General features: G+C 40.1%; 1 protein-coding gene across 3 annotated transcripts in view; it reads right to left on the reverse strand.

Moving 5' to 3' along the window:
* DCAF5 (DDB1 and CUL4 associated factor 5) overlaps window positions 1-15,861 on the reverse strand; it is a 69,549-nt gene that overhangs the window by 21,468 nt on the left and 32,220 nt on the right. For all 3 annotated transcript variants that reach the window (XM_035539424.2, XM_035539426.2, XM_035539425.2), the window contains exon 6: window positions 10,924-11,137. In XM_035539424.2, coding sequence (XP_035395317.1) covers window positions 10,924-11,137 — 214 coding nt within the window. The remainder of the gene's footprint in view (window positions 1-10,923; window positions 11,138-15,861) is intronic.

Raw genomic sequence — 15,861 nt, forward strand, 5'->3', positions numbered from 1 at the left:
TGATAGATACAAATTTGATGTTTTAGACTACAGGCTGAAGTTTTTATATATATTCAAGATTTATTCCAATAATTAGCTCTTGCTAGTAATCCTTAGAAACATACCATATTCTGCAAAATGCCCAACAATTTGGAATCTTCACCATTCTACTGCCACCACAGTAGCAGCTGCCGTGGTTTTCCATTTTTCCACCACATTAAGGACACCTCTGGGGTACATGTTTTCCTGCTGTTCTCACAATACAGAACTGAATTCCTACGGCCTTTTGCCTTTTTTCCATTCCTTTTGCCTTTTTGCTGTGAGATCAGGTGATAGTAGGGAGCTGGGAAGTACAACATGGCTTTTCAGCTAGAGACCAAGAGGCAGCCAGAAGCACAACTTCATGACTTCTGCTACTTGAAGAACAATGTGCCAGCTGAAGCTTCAAGAGCAGACACCCAAGCTGCTAAAGCCAGAACTGCACTGTGACATTTGGCAATTTGACATTTGACAATTCCAACTGGTAGTGTCTGCACAAGGCAATGGGAACCCAAGGCCTCTAGAGATCACAGCTGGACTGATGGCGCTGGGACATTTACACGATCATTTGTGATTTTTTTTTCATGCACTTGCTATTAGCATAACAATAAGCCGATACTTTTCCACACTGGTTGAAAGCTGCAGGATAACGACTGAGAAATTGCAGAAGTCAGTCCATACTACTAGAGAATTCAAAGAAATAATTGCTATAAAGTGCACCAAGCCCTTGTTAATAGGGCTAAAATCCTGAGGAAATAGAGTAGACTTTTTAAATGGAAGAAGAGAAAGGAAAGACAACGAGTTTGGAGTACAGTAGATGAAAGAACATCATGCTGCATATGCTTAGACTCCACTTTAATTATGTCCAAGGGTTTTTGGTCCTGAGGGGAGGGATACACAAGGAGTAATTCCTAGCAGAGCACCTTCTGCTAACTCCTTCAAGAACAAAAGCCTGGATAATCAAATCACAGAGGCAAGCTAGTAAGAGGCAAAACCATGTGCGTTTACAAAAACAAGTAAATGCTAAGACAGGGTGCACTCTCCCTCCTTTTTACCCTCCCCTCTGAAGAGGGGCTGTAAGCAGAACGTAACACAGAGAACTGGTGTAGCGCTGAGTTCTGCATCAGAGCAGACGCTGAGCAGAGAGTACAGATGCTCAGATGTCTGGGGGCAGAGACCAATATTAAAACCACCTGTTTCATTGTCTGCATTTTTGCTGCTGTATCTGACTAGGGCTTCAGAAATCAACATTCAGTGTATTCACATAAACATGCGGTTATAGAGAAAAGCAGTTGCTATTAATTAGTATTTATTTTTTAAGAAGGGAAGAATCAGCTTCTACGTCTAGCTGTTAGTAACAATGACAGGAAAAGGCTTCCAAGATGACTACCAGCTGCTGATTCAGTAGTTTGCCTTAGAAGGAAGAAAACTCTCAGGCGTGGTTAGAGTCTGCTGCTGGAGAAAGTCTGAGCTTCAAGTACGCATGAAATGATTAACACGAACTATCATCAGGAATCTGGCAGCACTACTTTGGACTAGCGATCTCCACTCACTCCCTGCAACTCTTCTCGTTTTCTCTCTCCCCAAGGAGATTAGAACACTTGATATAAATAAATGGAGATCTAATCTGTTGCTATAGTCTTGTAACAGTAGCATTAGCATTGCATTTTGCAATACCACTCGGGAGAATTTATTTTTATACTTACCACTGCTGGTTTCAAAGCTTTCAAAATCCCACAGGCTGTATTTCCTCAGGTATTACTGAATATGGACTACTTCAATAAAACTATATCTAAATCAAACCTTATATTTGTTTTGTTAACATCCACATTTCATGTTTCCATAAAATCCCATTATTTAATGACCTAGAACAGAGATATTTCCAAGCTTTTGGCCCTAGACAAGGGACCAGCAGAGACAGATAATTTTTTCCCCAAAGTATGACCAGATCTTTTGAATGGCCCTACTAATGTAAGAAGAACATAGGAAAATTTGTCTTAAAAGCACAAGAGAAAACACACTATTGCCATATAATTACATATAGATGAACGCGACCATGATTAACAGTATGGAGATGGTAACCATTTGAAAAGGTATGGAGATTGGTAACCAAAATGAAGAAGCCATGAACATGCCCACTGATGCCCAAATTAGAGTCACTCACCCTACAAACAGCAAGGAGTTGGACAGACTCAAATTCCATGCTGCTGCTTACAGCCTTACCAAGTCAGCTCTGAAAGAGACTCAACTTCTTAAATCTCAATTCCCACTCACTTGCGAATGCCTGTCCCTTCTTCAAAGGGGCCAACAAAACTTGGGGCACGGAAGATCAGATTAGACAGAATTTTCCTCGGGCTTTCAGGCAGCTGTTCTTTAGCTTCTTGAAGTAGTTCAAAATCTACACACTGGGGAAGGAAGTACAGAGGCACCCAAATGTGATGGAGTTCTGTTGGTGCTTTGCATAGCCCCTTTAAGCAGTGGGAAGTATGGTCCTCTGTATGTTGCCTATAATATAATTCATGGTTGTGGTGTAGGCTTTCGTTTTTCTCCTAGTGACAATACATAAAAATTCTGGATTGGTGGTAGTCTGCTAGGCTGAAGTCCTAACTGCTCTTGAGTATAAGATACCTTGGACATCTCTGTGGTGAGGTATGCACTGAACAAACCCCAGTTTGATGTGGAATTGTAAAAACACTAACTACTTGTCCAAGAGATTAAAATTCATAGCAATCAGCACTTTGGGGAAGGAAACCACTTACATGAAGAATATAAAAACTGAGTATTTTTTCCAAGGGAGACAGGTCTCCTAAGGAAACCAGGTGTATGCTATTTTGATCTTTGTGGCACCAACCCGACTTTAAGAACTTTTAAGCTTAGCAGACAACTTCAAATTTGACAGAAGACCTGAGGGCTCAATAATTATGAACTGTCCAGATTTACTTTTTTTTTTTTTTTTTTTTAAACAAACAGTGGCTACTTACAGGGTGTCATCTTTGAGAGAAAGACAGTACCAAAATCACACCCCCCAATGAACGACAGGAAGCCCAAATGGGAAGTCATCCTTGAACCAAACAAAATGCCACTGAAATCACCATGATCTACCTCTCATGAAACTATTTCAAAGGGGATGAGAAAGCAAACTACAAACACATAAAGCCAAAATGTTCAAAAGGTCACCTCATACATATATATACACGTGTGTATATATAAAATATCTCAACCATAAATATTTTTCATGCTAAATATGTAATGTATAGTGAGAACCATATTTGGCAAAAGACAACCAATTCCTTTTCTTACAGCTACATCTTAGCCACAGGAGTCTCATTTATAAGAAAGGTGTGTAGTGTAGTATTGGCATCTCAAAAACCCCAGAATTTTTGTTTTAAATGACTGATATTTAATTTACAATTTGAACAGAATTTAGTGTCAAGTCTGTACTTTTCTGCAAGTAGAAAGCCCACATTTATTTTCAAGTCATCTTTCTATTGTTAGAATACCCACTAACCAGGAGGAAAACGAGTTAAGGACGCATACGGTTGATGGTTGGACTTGATCATCTTGAAGGTCTAAAATTCTATGGAGGAGGAAGACACGTCTTTCTATTCAAGAAGCAACAAGAAGCACACACACAAAGCAGCAAGATAACATAGTTTGAGAAGGGCAATTCCAGAGGAAAAAAGAAAAAAAAGGATCTCCCACAAAGCAGATATATAGCTCTTTCCTTCAGCAGTCAAGAAGCAAACCATCAGTTGGTCTAAATATTGCATCTCTTTGCAAGTCCTGATCTTTCTGTCAGTCTGTTTCTGTACGCTGATGAATCTAGGCTTTCAGGATACAATTCCTACCAAGTACAACTTGAAAATCTGCTCTAATGATCATCTGCTGGCCTCTTTGCCGAGTATGCTTCTACTTACACCCCTTGTGCCAACATCAGAGCTCATGGCACAGTAGAGGCTGGTTCAGTACCTAGAACACCAAAATCCCATAATAAATAACAATCAGTCATCCAATTCATTTCCTCTGCTTCAGCTATTTCAGCCAGGTTGTACAGGGTTCGGGCGAGTGTCAAAAGGGCCCAAGTAACATATCGAACCTCCTCCCCTCTCGATGCCATACTGCCTTGTTTGTCCCCTCTGAGTGCAACCCCAGTCAGAGTGGCTGCCTCTTCTTATTTTAGAAGCTGTCACTGTTGTCAACTAAGAAATTCCTCCCTCCAAGCTAGGTAACCAGTGGGTAGGGTGGGGTAACAAAGAAGAGTCACCTGTGCAGGCTGTTACTCTTGTAGCTGTCTTTCAATAACTAGACCTAAAGTAGGAAGAGAAATAACTAGGAAAATTATTACTGAAATATGTTTTGGAAAGTTTATGGTTCAGAAAATCATTTATCTACTAAAAAGGATACCTATATGTTCTTTTATCTTCTCCTCTGTAATAAATCCAATGGCCTGAATCGTATCTGTTGTGGAGTCTGACATAATGAAAGACTAACCTACAACTAGTTCTCATAGCACTGCGGCATTACGAAACCTCTGCTTTGAAAACAGCCACCTTTTTCATACAAGCAAGGAGAGCAGCTTGCAACCTGCAGCATTTGAGACTTTTTCAAGAGGGTTCAAACTGGCACAAACAAGAGCTTAAGAGATTTCCATCTTGGCCCAAGAACCAGGCAGGTCCCTCTGAAGGCTTTTTCCAGCAGTAACTTTGTTCCTCAGCACGAAGCATGCCTATCTCATGAACTGGAAAAAGAAAAGCCATGACACAGCAGACTGGAGAAACACAACTCGCTGCTAGTACATAAAGTTCAAAGCCAGAACTTTGTATTCCCACTCCCTAAATCCTTAATCTTACAAGCAGCCAACTCTGTGTGGGGCAATTCTAAATGCTTACAGAAGCATCATCGGGAACAATCCATCAACGTTTTACAGCTGCCTTTTTGCTATGCACAGGGACCATAACAGTCATTTTATTCATGAACAAAAGCAACTTAGAAACTCTTACTGTGGATTTCTATGGCAGGGAAAATATGTTCCATAATGTTCCTATTACGTTCCAAAGAAAGCAACAACGTTATCTGAACATACTAAGGGGACTCTTCCGCACATGGCTGAAACTGCATATAGCCCAACTGCTCTGTTTTGATTTCTTCAGCTGTTACTTTGTCAAAGATACACTAAAATCAAATACTGTATTAGTCAGGATTATCTAGAATTCATAGTACAGCTGTCAGTACAGCCCCCTTGGCTTGTTTAGCAGTCTACTGCTCACTCTCCCTTTCCTCTCCCCTGTCCTGCAAGTGATGCTACTAAACTGCAGGTCTCCTGCGATGCACCTACAAGGAACACAAAACCTGCAGGCTTCAAAGTCTTCTGAGTCAAGGCTCCAAAATTCAGCTTCAGTACAGGTCCCTCTGGGTTTATCCATTACTGTCCAGAGGTCTAAAAACCTCCACCAAGGGCTTACAGGAATTCAGTAGAGAAGGGAGAGAGGAAACAGGGCTGGCAGGATGCCCCAGGGAACAGGGGAAGGGGTGATCAGAACCATAAGGGTTAGAGGAAACTCCCAGCCCCTTCTGCCAAGACCCAGACTCTGAAGAGCCATTTTTAGTACAAGCCTCCCAGATGTCAATTACCAAAAGCAATGGGGAATAAATAAACACAAAGCAGTCCATAGCCAGATGCATTGCTCATGTATTATTTTATATGTATGTAATGTACGCATGTATCTGGGACTTAATCTGCCATTTAGATAATGTAAAAACAAAATACCACCTCATCAATAATTCTTGAAGGATGCCAACTTAAGACAGAGTAAGACACTCGTTTTCCTTTATGCAAGCACAACAATAAATTTGCAGACTGACTGCTTTTCATGTATTAAGTAGTAACGACTGCGGTAAGCTACTAGTCATTAAGAAGTCTTCTACGCACAGGAAACAAAACGTACTCTTTAGAAAAAGACTTCTCTTTTTGCTTTTTCTTTTTAAAGCTAGACGTTGATAAGTACTATTTCCTGAGATAAAAAGTCCTTACATTAGATGAGAAAGAAGAACACCGAAGAAAAGTTGTATTTCTTTAGAAGGGCAACGCACAACCATATAAGACCTCTGGCACCTGCACAACTCACCCTGTTCCTGGAGAAGGGTTACGTTCACGCAGTAATTCTGTGCTGTTAAAAACTGGGTTGTCCCTACCCAGGGCTATTTAGTACACAGACTTCAACATAATGAAGGCTGTAACTTTATAGGGAGTTGGAGCAGTCTGAAGTACCGTGAGTGGTGCATTCCTGAAACTCTCCTATACCAGTGTAATGTCAACAGAAAAGGCTGAGTGGTGATGTAATGTCTGAGGGCATGCCAGAGTCAAGACACTTTTTGTTTGATTCACAGGGTACAAGTTATTTCTCCCCACCCCCATCTTTTTTAAAGCAGGCAACAAGCAGCAGCTTTCACAGCTACAAGTGCTGTAGAACCCCACATTATCTACACAGTGGGGAAACAAATAAATAAATCAATGAAATGATACCACTCATCACTGTGACACAGGCAACAGTACTTGAGCAAGAATAGTTGTTCTACTTTTAGTTTGGAAGTGTTTTTGAGTTTGGTGTGTTTTTTTTTTTCCCCTCTCCTCTTCTCTTCCTCCTGTCCATCACCTTAACTTACACTTAAAAACACATTTGGGTACCTGAAGCACTTTAATACCTCCTATATCCTCAGATCCAAGAAGGTATTTGCCATACTTGTACGTCAACTAAAAATCCTTAGCATCAAAACATTTCTCAAATCCTAAGGCTGACCAGAAGAAAGGAAACTCCCCTCAGTCCTCCTGATGCAACCTGAGATTCTCACACACTTTGTTTGTATGTAAATGAACACTAGGGTAAAATCCATGGGAGATAGGTGCAGAAATAAACTGGCTTTAAGAATCTGGGCCTGGATGCCTGTACCAGAAGGATGGACAGATTCTGCTCCCATGTAAGTCTCTGTAGCAAACATAGTGGGAAGCTGGGGGTCATACTTGATCCATCTAGCCCATCTTATTCTTCCTTCCTCCCACAGCTGTATGGCTCAAGTGAGCTCCTAGATAACGCCCACAGCATACAATTTTGAACTCATTTAACTGTGAACATCAGAGCTCTCCTACAAAGAAAGGAAAGATTGGTGGCATGTGAATGAGGTCATTACACTCATGACATGGACAAAAGACAGTTCTGAGAGAAGCAAATGAAGGCAATTGAAAATGGGTGCAAACAATGCACCAGCTACACATTGCCTCTCAGGCTTTGGTAGTTGAAATAAACAAGACTGGAGCATTTCTAGGAACGATGTTTGCATATACTGTTTGCTGATTTTCAAATCCAGCTCACAAGGACAAGGGCAATAACACTTTCAGAGGAAAGCAGTTTGCAAGGACACAAAAAGAAGCAAAGCTGTTCATCCTCCAAGACCTCTGTCACCCTGCTTGAGCTGCAATGTTCTCTCCACAAAATACCTACAAGAACTCAAAACCGCTTAAAGCGCTTTGGACTGTGTTATTTTAAATTAAAAAGAAAAAAAAAGTCACTGGGATTAACAGGTGAATCTTTATAGCTTTTGTTCCTTAAAGCATGAATGGTATTTCATTCACTGTGAAGAGGTTTCAATCTACTTGTATCACGGGTGCTTCAGTCCAAGGAGGTGGTATGCAGATGGTATGCAGATCACCGCACACCCCCTGGTTGCAGGCTCCCCTCCCGCATGACAAGCCAGAAGGGTTGAATCCTGTTGAGTCCCAACAATCTGCGGGGACTAATGGGAATGCTGAGCTAAGTTTGGCACACAGAGTCCAACTGTCACCAAAGAGACAAACCAATCAAATTGTTCCCCAGCTAGTAGTCTGTGTTTTATTTGTGCAAAGAAATTGTATGCATTTAATTATATGTTTAATGTGATCACACGCACGCACAACTTGTCAAAGTAAGAATAACACATCTGATTATTATGGGAACTTATAGTTTAAGAAATTCAATACTTAACTGTGATGTCTAAGAAAACTCGTAGATTGTGTGCTTGCAGCTAAGAATCTGTTCATTTTTGCCATACTAGAATCCAAAATCTCCATATGGAACATGGGTTTATTTACCTCTCTGTAGATACTCACGTGGCAGCAAAATTCCAAAGGCAAGTACTAAGATACTAACAGCTGCGGGGGGTGGGTTTAAACCCTGATGGTCATGATTCACAGGGAAACTTCCCATGAGTAAACCATTCTCCATGTACAAACTTCATGGAAAGATTAGCAAAGGTTGCAGTGCTGTGAGAAGCTGAGCCTCACAGCACTAAAAGGCCACCTCTCACCCACCCTCCAGTCTCTTATATCACATTCAAACACTTGGCAGAGCCTTCTGAGTGTCAATATAAGTCATTAATCAAGAAAAAGTAAATATTTCTGCCAGGTTAGGAAGCTGAATCAGTTAAAGGTCTTGCATCTTGCTGAAAAGAAAGGCTTCCCCCTTTCAGCCATTCACTTATTTTGTCAATCCAACAGCAACTTAAGCACTCATGAGTTAACGATATGCCTTTTCTTGTTAGGGTTAAAATAGGGAATCAAAATGCAACTTTATCAGATGAACTAACTGTGCAGACAGCACATAATGCTTTTTGAACACAGGAGAGTCACATTTTTAAATTACTAGAGAGTCTGTATGAAGTATTTAAACCTAACTATTTAAGACAGCTTACAAGGAGAAGAAAAAGACTGAATTATCAGTTTAATAAAGATGAAAAGAAAAGTTGAAGACAGAAAATCTGAGGTGCAACAAGAGAAAAATTCTGAAGAATCCTTCCTACCACAAACAACACTCATAATTTGAGTACAACTTTCTTATCCCTAGATCCCTTCCAATGACCCCTGCACAAAAAACCTTAGCTCACAAAGTTTTGATCCTACAAGGAAGTACAAGCAAGGAATTCTATGAAGCTCTGTAGGGACTTCACACAGATCTCAAATGAAAGACATTCTTTATTAAGGCAAAATACAGCAATATTAAAAGGGGGAAGGGGGGGGCAGCCGCTCTAGAACCAGTTTAAATTGGAAACAGATTTTTTGTTGTTATTATCTTGTATGCATTATTTCATACTCAAAAAACTGACCAAAAAGCAGCTGCATACTAGTTGTATAGAAGGACTAACCTAAAAAAAATAAAAATTATTATTATTATTATTCAGCTTGTCTATCTTCAGTAGGTTTGAGCTCTAGCCTTTGCTAGACACACCTCAAAACAGAATTGGGTTCTCGGTAAAAGATGGTTTCTAAGGACCGTCAGTAGCGCTGACGACCTTTAGTCATCTGAAGTTGAGCATTATTGGACAGTTTCAGACATGCAGTTGGACCACACGTTGGCATTTCCTGCAACTTCATTATCTTTCTTTTACTCCAGTTGGAGGGTGGGTACAGACCTGTATCTAGATGTCAGATTCCACATTTCTAATATTCCCTACTAAACCTTACCTCTCCTATTAACTTCTTAGAGCCCTAATAAGGGAACAGGGCTCCTTTTGGTCTGATTTCCAACTTGTTAATAGTATTATGTGCTAGTATTTATTCATACGGAAGGTCCATCAAACCAAAAGAATATCAAGGTTTTTAAAAAGACAGGCTTCTGAAACACAGCTCCAACCTGATACAAAACAAACATATTCTACCCATTCAAGTAACACTATACCCAGCAGAAAATAGCTTAAAAAGCAGAAGAGACACTAAGGCTTTTTTCTAGATCTTCAGTAACAGACAAGAAGCTAAACTACTTGTCAAAGTGTACACAGTTCTACTCTGACTTCCAAAGGAAGAAAACAGTGTCATCTTTAGGCTGACTAAGCAAATGGACCCTTTTTCTGTTGTTGTTGTCATATATGTGTTTGCCATTCTTTACAGTAAATACTTCTAATTTTTTAAGATGGTTTCAGTATTGCATTTTCATTCTTCTTCTGCCAAAAACTATGTAAAACTCAGAAGCAACGTGCAACACACTGATTTCCCATGCCCATTCATCACACCGCTCAAGTTCAGTGACGCAAATGTATTTCCTACTTGTTATCTGAAAGAAGCTCAACTCTGCCTCCTGCAGCAGCAATAGAATTAGCGACCAAATTCTGACTCCGGGACTTTTATTGATGACAGCAAAGAAATTTTCAGATCTTAGTTCTGCAGTATTGTGTTTTGACAATGTATCTTTTGTCCCTAAACATCATTAGTGGTTATTAAATACAGCTGTCCAAAGACAATGATGAGCTCTAGAAATATACAGCCACTTTGTGTGTGACCTATTTTTTGTGATTACGAGTAGGGACAGAGTCCTGCCTCAGTAGAGGAACAACCTACTCCTCCCTAACCCCCTGCCATCACCACTTACAGAACACTGAACAATAAAGACCTATAATCTGAACCAGCAGTAAAGTAAGTAAAGGAGAAACATAATTTGAAATAAGAATTAAGGACGTTATAAACCCACAACAAAATGTAAACGTTGGGATTTTTTCTACTATTCTCAAAAGCAGTATTGAAATGAAAGGAAGACATTTCCTTATCACATGGGGATAATATTGTTTAGTCGTGGTTCTAAAATCATATTAAATGGACCTAAAAAGCCTCTACAAGTATTTTTTTCTTGTGAACATCACCTAAATAAGTACTAGATCACATCAAGAGGTAAAATTTATCGTGTGCTTTCGTATACATTTTGCTTCATCCAGAGCCTATGTTGCAGAAGAGTTCTGAAGTAAACCTATATATGTTCTGTGTCCTGTTTTATCAACTAAATCAGGGAAAAACAAACAAACAAAAAAACAAAACCACAACCCTACAAAGGTGTTTTCAAATACTGATGGGAGGTCTGTAGACTCAGGACAGCATTACCCGCTTATTACCTGATCACGATCGCCCGCAAAACAGCAACTCTTCATGGTACATGAGTTAAAGTACCCTTGGTTGTCAAACTGGAAGACAGGCAGTCGGCAGTGGATGTCGTAGAGGACAGGGGGAAGGCGCCGACGCAGTGCCAGCAGCTGGGTTCCATTGCTGTTGAACCGGACACTCATGGCACTCTGAAGGGAGAGGTTTCCACCATAGCGCAGCAACGAACTGGGAAAAGACAGAGGAAACATGTCAGACGGGCTACACAGATGAACTGAACTGCTTAAAAATAAAATTCTAATGTTACTGAGTCATTTCAAGCTGACAAGCCCATAAACTCTATTATTGTATAGTTTCTGCTTCAAAGCATCAATCCCTGAACAAACTTCATTCAAAGCCTGGATGACAGACTATCAAAATGAAAAGACTATAAAGTCTCAGAAGAGTGAAGCTAAAGATTGTGAATAGTTTTGTTAATAACAAATACATTTCCTGCCTGGGAGCAAAGTTCCACAGAGTAACTGTAAGCCTTAAAAAGGCTATTCTTGTACTTCTGGGATGTTGGCATCTAAAACCGACCCTGCCAGCACTCAGCTTTTTTTGTTCAGCCGGTGCCCTAAACCAGCCAAGCCAAACTTTGTCTCTCTACTCTGGCAATGGATGCCATTTTCTCCAAGCATAGATACTCTGACCATTATCTTACTTCCACTTCTATTTACAGCTCTACAAGGCATCAAAGAATGTTTGAACTCTAAAATCAGTTCCAGCTGTCTTAAATAAAAGGCCACCTTACTAACAAGTTATTGCAAGAAATGCTAAAATAAGACACTTAGCTAATCTCAGACTTGCTTCATGTACAAATATTGCCAAATAGGCAGGACAATTATGCTAACAGATGACACTATCACCTAAAAATCTCACATGGTTGAAATAGCTTGTTTCCTTATCCCATATAAGGTTGTATGACCAGAGCTGGAGTATCTGTATCAGTTCTTACTGACATATACAGTATAAAAATAAAGGGTCATAATTTTCCACACTCTCTTATTAGAACAGTAACAGAATATGGAATTTGTCCCATCTGTGAGCTTAATGATGATCAAAGCACACCTGAAATTCAACGTATATTTACAAGCTTTCTTGTCTTTTCAAAGACTTAATCCTTGTATTTGAAATCATCATGTGTATGGAGAGGGAGACAAACAAGGAAGATATCTTCCCCCCCCCCCCCCCCCCCCCATAGACCACTGAAGCTTCCTTAAACAGTACTGGAACCAGACCTTTTGTAAACAGATTTTGAGCAGTCTCCATCAAATCTTGTGTAAAGAGCTGTGACTTTTATGCACCTTCTGGACCAGACAAGGCATGCCAGTACGTAATTTGTAGATTCTAGAAGGAAGTTCATTCACTGGTTTTAATGCTTCAGATTTTCTGATGTATCCCTCTGCCTCAACATTTGTGAAAAATGAGTCACTCCGTGTGTATGGAAAGCCACATTCCACACAGGTTGAAGCATGCATCACTACAAGAGATACTGTAAAGTTAAAAATCTATTGTTCCTAAGCCAGAGTTAAACAAAACCAAAAACAAACCAGGAGACTAGACTCCACATAACGAATGCCCTAGAAATACACTGCTTCCACGCGCACAAACTTCGTGAGCTGAAGAGTCAAAGCTGAGGTGCCACAAAAGAACTGGAAGCCACATTTTCAAAGCCAGCCACAAAGAGCTTCAGGCTGGGCACCAAAAATTCTTAGCACATTTTACTGTGTTGTTTTTGAGCACTTAGGTACGTAGCTTCTTGATCAATCTAGATTTTGGCTTTGTGGAAACCCATTTCAAGTAAGATGTAAAAGAGCATTATACAAGACAGCTGTGCCAGCCTGCCAGCTTCTTGCACCTCCTTCCTCTTGTCCCCATATCTGTCACTTGTGTCCATTGCTTATCTTGGTTTTCAACAAACAAAAACCAACCTGTCCCCTCCACCCCACCACCACAAAAATATAAACTAAAATACCGCAGAAGAAATAAACCCGCATTTTTTTGGTTGAGAAAGATCAGTTTTTCTATAAAAATACGAGTTTTCCACCACATGAGAACACTGTGACGCACATGGACCAACCAGATTTGATGGTAAGATGCAGGCCAGCGCTGCACCAAGGCTAAGCCCCCTTCCCCATTACCAGTTCTCTTCCTCAGCCTGAACTGCAGCCCAGATCCTCTCCTGCCTGCAAGCGAGCATACCAGATACCCCATCCTTTCAAATCTCCAAGCAAAGTTTCCATGGTTACTATTATTATGCCCTGCCTGAAATATTTTGAGATTATATTTTATAGTAATAGTAGTATAACATTAAACTAGCTTCCGTTCTTCTTACAGATGTTTTCATTGGGCTCCTATGGCAGTCAAAGCTATCAAACAAAACACTTCTTGGAGTTGAATTCTGTATCCTGTTTCAGTAAGTTTAGTGAAACAAAGCACTAAAAGACTATTTTACTTATGAAATTAAATGAAGAAAAAGTAGAACTTCAGAAATTATGATCATGTACACAGATGAGAAGTCTAATATTAAGAAGCTGCATAGTTGATCCCCCCTCAAAAGCCTCACAGCTTTGCCTACTTCATATCCTCACTCCACACAACTCAGCCACACTTGTAATGGAAACACAGTTTGTGCTGTTCTTGACCATGACATTTGGCTCAAAGAAAAAATAATAAATAAAAACACCAGCAAAAAAGTGGGCTAAGTTTGGCTGAAGGAGGAAGAAACGCTACAATAGACATTTACCATTCATATAGACTAGTGACCTATTCTATTCTAAATGCTATGAAGCATTTACCTTTAACAAACTATGAAAAGAAACATTAGGTAGTTAGGTGAGGATGAGAGAAAAAACTGACACCAAAGTTCCCCAAACATCCATTTCCTGATGGAAAGGGCAAGGACAACAGGGAAGACGACAACAACAGTAGAGTGAGGAGGGGAAAATTGTGCTTAAGCATGTTCAGTGTTAAAATGACTGCCCCCACTTTTCAGATTGCATCATGATGCTGCTCTGTACCTTTAGTCATTGCTACTTTTGGATTTTTTTTCAGACAGGATTATGTGGGGCACTGCAGACAGACATGCTTGGATATGTTGCCCATGTTACAACTGTCACTTCTGCCTGCTCCTTACTTCATGCTCCAGCAAACAAATTTCAGAATCACCACCTTGCAGTTCCTACAGCTTTACTGATGTGGCAGACTAAGACCAATACTCCCATCTCAAACACCCAGACCACGACAGCTAGGGAGAAATCCGAGGGGGATCCCAAAAGGACATGCCCGAGCAAGATAGGCAGCACCCGCTTTCTGCCACGGGCATTAGCTCCGTGCACCCAGACCCAGACTACACCAGGAATCTGCTTCCTGCTTCCAAACTTGGCTTGCCCAGGCAGCCGGGGAACGCTGGGGCTGCCTACCAGCTCTGGAAGCAACAGAGCCATACGCACTCCTGAGTTCAAAAAAAAAAGTCATCTTGTATGATTAAGAGAAATATTTAGTCCACAGATGGAACATTACATCCAAACACACATGCTGGCGCTGGAGGGAGGCTGAGGAGGGAGTAAATGGACAGTTATGTGCAATATGGTCATTTCCGTAGTTGGATATGCTGCATTCAGGCAGTGCTCAAGTGTTAGCTAAATACCAGCTCAGGCAAACAATGGAAGGCTTTCAATCCAAGAGCAGCACCACTAAAGTAAATAAATCCGCTTCTGCTGGCAGCTAGCGGGGTGAGGGAAGGAGTCCTCTCACTGCAGTCAGAATTTGCATCACTCAATCACTTCCTCTGCAGGAAGAGACCATACCTGAAACAAATGTTTCCCTCCTCTTCCCCACTACCTGAAGAAAAAAAGGTTGTTTCATCCTTTCTGGAAAAGCCAGCTGCCTGACTGGTAACATACACTTAACCCTGACCACTCATGAGTTTGCTTGACAGCAGACAGTGATCATTAGAACTGAGAGAAGATCAGTGTCCTGGCAGAAATAAAATAGAAGAGGCATGTATGACAGCATTAAATTGAACCATTTGAATAGTTTCTCTTGATAAGCTGTAAATCTGACAGTGAACTGCAGTACAGATATTGTCCTTGGGAAATGAGAGTCATTTAAGTGGGATAAGGAAGGAAGGAAGTGAGAAAGTAGTGGTATCATAAACAGCAGTGTGTGAAACTAACATAATGAAAGAATGACCTTAAAAGGGAAAAATGAATTGACTGCTTGTAACTAATACGTACGATTGCATACAGCCGTGTCTGTCAGCAGTTCTGTAACCACTAAATTGAGGAACTTCTAACTGTGCAAAAAGAACTGGCATGAAACTTGGCAAATCGAAATCTTGGCCTGGAAAACCACAGAAAGGGTATTTTTTTTTTTGTTTGTTTTTTAAGAAAGTAATTCTGTGCATGTAAAAAAACACAGTTTTTATTCAATCTGGAGCAAACACTTAAGAAGAGCCAAATTTACCAATGACAGAAAAGCAAGCAAGGTATCAATTAACATGCATGCTTTTTTTTTTTTCCTGTTTTAAAGGAAATTAAAATTCTTACAGAAATCTCAAGCTATCTTCTTTAAAAAGCAGCACAGTCATGTAAAGAAGTGCCTGGAATTTCTCTCTAAGTATTGAGAAGTGTTAACAAATCTAAATTAAGTCCATCAGTGTCTTAAGAAAAAGAATACACAAGCCATAGCCAACATTTTATTATTTCATAGTAATATGCTCCTCTTTCTAAATTGTCATCACTATTTGATTATCTCACTACCTGTACAAAAAATCTTCTGTAGATGAACAACATCCCTCAGAACATGAGATGGAAAATGACGGGTATTTGTTTGTACTTTAAAGAACAACCATATAAAATGAAGACTGTGTATTATTAGTAAAACTAAGTACCTTTGCTTTCCTTTGC

Source organism: Cygnus atratus, chromosome 5 (assembly GCF_013377495.2).
Source record: "Cygnus atratus isolate AKBS03 ecotype Queensland, Australia chromosome 5, CAtr_DNAZoo_HiC_assembly, whole genome shotgun sequence".
Lineage (NCBI taxonomy): Eukaryota > Metazoa > Chordata > Aves > Anseriformes > Anatidae > Cygnus > Cygnus atratus.